General features: G+C 26.3%; 1 protein-coding gene across 1 annotated transcript; it reads right to left on the bottom strand.

Annotated features, from left to right (window-relative positions):
- Positions 1-1,179: 1,179 nt before the first annotated feature.
- Positions 1,180-3,333, bottom strand: LOC105624786 (hexaprenyldihydroxybenzoate methyltransferase, mitochondrial-like). The gene is made up of 4 exons (XM_012206140.1): positions 3,272-3,333; positions 2,242-2,722; positions 1,647-1,827; positions 1,180-1,486 (listed from the first exon to the last, which is right to left on the bottom strand). Exons 1-4 carry the CDS (start codon positions 3,331-3,333, stop codon positions 1,293-1,295), a joined length of 918 nt encoding a protein of 305 aa, XP_012061530.1. The 3' UTR covers positions 1,180-1,292.
- Between the last annotated feature and the right edge of the window lie 1,604 nt (positions 3,334-4,937).

Here is a 4,937-nt window from a genome sequence, read left to right as displayed (position 1 = left end):
CTCTCCTAACCGTCGTCGTGTTCGTGCGTTCTAGTACTATATATATATATATATATATATATATATATATAATATATATATATATATTGAGTTATATTAGGTGTGGAAAAAAGCTCGTGGCGTTTTTTTAATGCCATCTAACGGAAAAAACGCCATGAACTTTTCCCCGCATATATATATATATATATATTCGTGAATGAAAAATTTTTATTTCTGGCTTTAGTATATAGCTATTTTAGCACATGTGTAATATGACTGTATTTATAATATAAAGTATAATATAAGAAATATTATCTTATATAAAATATGGAATATACTTCATAAATTTTACTTTTTGATTATCTTACATTAACACTTTCCTAGTAAAAATATTTTAATGGTTAAAATTTGTAAGTAATTATGAAAAATTTTTCAGATTTTACACATATTTGCATGTAAAATACAGATGACTCTACAATGCGTAACATAAATTTAGAAGATATTTAAATTTAAATAATTTTGAAATTTTATAATTTTGAATACTAACGATATTAAAAAGCAAACCGATACACTATATTTTACAATACATATTGGGTTAAATAAAATGAAGATAAACGGAAACAAAGAAAGAAAGAAAGAAGAACATATATTTGAATTTATTTCTGCAAGATATAATAAATCAATGATTTATAATTTTTGAATATTTGTTTTTACACAAAATGAATATATTTTTATCGAAATTTAAAGTGGATTACGTATAAATACTTACCTTATGGTAGATAACTGTGTTATAACAAGAACACAATACATCAAACGCATACTGTGCTTTTATGTTGTTTACTTCACACATTTCTAAGATTAGCACTGTGAACCACATGACCATTAGCTGCGTTCAACAGAGAAAACTAATTAGTTTCTAGCGCTTAGTGATTCTTCAACATGATTGGTTCTTGTTTTTAGTTCTTCGCTGAATCTAAATGTAGGAACCAATTATAAAGAATTACTAAGTGCTAACTGATTAGTTCCTTTGGCTTCCTAAAGATAGCCATTGATAAGTATTTTCTAGAGCGCGAAATATGAAGATTAAACTGTGAACAGTTATGTAAAAAATATAAAAATATTAATATGTATCAATCCTTTCGCTGTTGAAAGTTTGGTGTAGGTAGACGCTCAGCATAAAAAATATTTAAACAAAAACAAAATCAATATAATATTTAATTTTTAAACAATATTTAATTTTTTGCTGACAAGTGCCGAGCATCCTAAAGACATGTTTGACTTATTCTATTAGCACATATATAGTATCAATTATATTACAATCGATAAATGATAAAAATATATAATTCTGTATAATAACAAAAAAGTTGCATGTTCCGAAAACTATATGCTAGCTTTTTTTGCTTGATTGCATGAAGGCAATAAAAGATTGCTGTACATGACGACGAAGACCACTGTTTTAACAATGGATTAAATTTTAATCCATGAATTAATCTCGTTCTGCATCCATCTTTTAAAAAAAGTTTAAACAATTATGACACAATGTAAAAGCGCTTACATGTAATTATTTACAAAATTATTTTAATTATACAGATATCTTTATAAAATAAAATATCTTTTTCATAATGTTTTGATAATTTTCATTAGATAATAGCGGAGATAAAACTTACAACCATCCAATATATGTTGAACTTCGTGTGGTGTGATAAATTTATTCCAATCATGAGTACCAAAAGTTATTTTTTTGAAAATGTATTCTACTGCTACAATAACGAATAACCAAGATGCTACAGTTCTATTTTCTGTTGTTATAAAAATCGATCCTCCAGGTTTTAAAATTTCCACACATTTCTGTAAAGAATATTCATAAAATATTTAATTTTATGTTTTAATTCAATAATTTTTATAACCTTTATTATAATACAGGGTGTTTCAGAAATAGGTGACCAAACTTTAGTATTGTGTTCTACTGTCTTTAAAGATGAAAAAATGTCAAAGATCTGGAAATTCTTCCTTTTTGAGATATTTTAACTATGCAACGTTTAGAGAAAAATTTTAGTTTCTATCTACGATAGTCGATAAGCTGTCTTCGATAACAGTATCACTTGCTCTATTACAATATTTACTTCATGTGATATTTATTCAATCTGTGCAAACAGTGCTATATTTATATCATCTTTTTTCATCGTTAAGGATGTATGACAGTAGAATATGATACCAAAATTTGGTCACTTATTTTTAGGATGTCCTTTATGTCCTATATACCTTTAAAAATAGTTGCACATCTGTTACATGCTCCAAGACCTCAGATGCCACAACAGCATCGTACGATTCCTTCTCCTTTTGAGAGAAATCTTCCACAGTTGTTTGAATATAGTTCACTCTCTCTGATATATTAGGATCCAATTTTGCATGCTCTTTTGCAATATTTATTAAATCTGTCGATGCATCTATTCCAGTTACTTGTGCTCCTATTCTAGCTAAACGCTCAGTCAATATACCTCCACCACAACCAACATCTACAATCTTGAGTCCTTCCAATGGAAGTACTGCATTCTGCATTTGGACTCCGGCATTTGCCAATCCATTCCTCACAAATTTTATTCTGATCGGAGCATATAAATGAAGGTAAATCAACTGGCTGTTCTCATTCCACCAGTCATTTTTTAAAACAGAGTGACGTTCAATATCCTTAGGATCCACTGTCGACAATTGTTTGATAATTTTATAGTTACATTCCGATAATCTGCAATGAGTAATCAATCCTTATTTTCTTATATACAAATATTTTTATATATTTATATAACCTAAATTAAATAAGACATTGATATTCCCTTAATGGAAACTTCTTGTGACATATTATTAAAAAAAATTTTTCATATTTTAAATTTATAAAGATTTTTAATAACAATATATTTTGAACTTTTTCAGATTTTATGTTTTCTTCAGAAATTATAAATTGAGAAAATTTTCATAATTTATATATATAAAAAATTCTAGAAAAGATATAAACTTTTTCAGTATTTCAGAAGTGTTTCAATTTATAAAAGTCTGAACAATTTTTATGAAATTACAAAAGTAAATAGAAATTCTTAAATTTATACAGAAATTCTAAAAAATTACATAAAAATTTTTAAGAAAAACTTTTACCAGTCCATCTATATAAGATAAAAAATATAGCAAAGTAAAACAAAATAAATTTACTAAAAAAAATAAAAGAAAACAATTTAGGATCTATATCATATTATTAGATTATATTAGATTATATTATAAAATACATAATTAGATATCACACCTGTTTCGTAAAATACTTCTTGATGATCCAAAAGTATATTTAAGAACGTTCCAAGTCATCATGTTTGACAATTGTATTTATAGCCTAACAGCAAATTACAAGAATTATCCAACAAATAACAAGAGTACAGCGAGATATATCTGAAAAATACCATTTCTTTTTTTAATTTTGCTAAGAAATTGAAATAATTGGATATGACATATAAAAAGATAGAGAAATGAAATAAAGTTATCTCAACAAAAGAATAAAACATAATTTGAAAAACATAAATTTTATTTTATACGAACATTAAACTCCATCAACTACTTATCATTGATTTTATTAACTTAATTAAAAATAATTTTACTCAAGATTTAATATATTAAAAAAACATTAAAAATTATGCAAGATATTATAATACATTAGATATAAAAAATATATGCTGTTTCTCTCAACGGCTCGTAGTGTAAACTATCGAAAATTTCAGAATGATGGGTTAAACTCAATACCGAAATCAGCTTCGTAGTCAAAGTATTAAATTCAATTATGTTTCACTATGATGTTTCTAACTTCTAACACAATCTAATACTGCGATCGGTAACACAACAGAATAGCGGCAGAGTAATGATAAATTGTGCGTTGTATGTAGCAAATAAGAAGCTAAGTCTGTCAATCTGCCATGTTTTATTGGTCATATCAGATCTGTAATTTTTTTGTTGATAAAAATTTAGCAATATTTGGTAAAAATCTGAAATTATCTACTTTAATCTCATCACTTTAGAAATCGATGAAATTGAGCTCATTTAGGGTATTTTTGTCCAAAATAAACGAATCTGGCTAAGAAAAGCATCGCGAACCGAGATATTAATTAAAGACTATTAATTATTACTGACTATTACTGAGAATTATTGATAATTGAGGTTAGGAAATCTGTCAGCCAGAAATACTGCGAAGCCAGTGGACGCATGCAGTCCATTTCATGTTCTAATGACCATATGTGCATACGTTTTTAGTATTTCTTGCTATTGTAGTGAAATTTAAACTCAACATTTCGAAGCAAGTAAAATACTGCTCTGCAATGAAATACTGCTCTCCTCTTGCTATGTATGAAAAACATTAAAATTGTAAATTCATGTGGAATCGTTCATGTTTATAAGTTTGCACAGAGAAGAGGAAAGAAAGATATAAAAGAGAGGATACACATTTTGAGTGTTAATGCTAATAGCTCTAAACAGTTTAAACTGTCCTAAGTGCCTCTAAAGCCTATTCTACAAATTCTGTGTTTTTTGTTTTCTTATTTTTTACTATTTTTTAAGCCTGCTCTTCCCAAATGTGCTCTTCCCAGCAAAGAGAATGGATTAAAATGGATTAAAATTTTTTTAATGCGTTTTTATAATTTTTAATGCACTTTAAATCCATGAAAATGGATTGAATGGATTGAAATAAATTAGATCCGAGCTAGTTTAATATTCGAAAAAAAAAATACATTCTTATTTAAGGGTTACAAATTTTATTCCTAACATTTATGATACTTATACCTGAAATTAACTACTTGAAATTGGTAATAAAAAAATGCACTTTAGTAGGATTCGAATCTTGATAAAAATATTATCATTTAACAGAAATAATTGTTTATACTTTATTATATCTGTTAAATGATATTTTTATTATATTTATATATATAATA

Source organism: Atta cephalotes (assembly GCF_000143395.1).
Source record: "Atta cephalotes unplaced genomic scaffold scaffold00003, whole genome shotgun sequence".
Lineage (NCBI taxonomy): Eukaryota > Metazoa > Arthropoda > Insecta > Hymenoptera > Formicidae > Atta > Atta cephalotes.
The sequence above is the reverse complement of the archived record's forward strand: the minus strand, read 5'-3'. Positions and strand labels throughout refer to the sequence as shown.

What these genes read in the sequence shown, in the direction of transcription:
- LOC105624786 (XM_012206140.1), bottom strand. Translation starts at nt 3,333, where the DNA reads ATGATGACTTGGAACGTTCTTAAATATACTTTTGGATCATCAAGAAGT. An exon ending in AGAAGTATTTTACGAAACAG is followed by an intron (nt 2,723 to 3,271) that starts GTGTGATATCTA and finishes TACTCATTGCAG; the next exon opens with ATTATCGGAATGTAACTATA. An exon ending in TCAACATATATTGGATGGTT is followed by an intron (nt 1,487 to 1,646) that starts GTAAGTTTTATC and finishes TTTTTTTAAAAG; the next exon opens with ATGGATGCAGAACGAGATTA.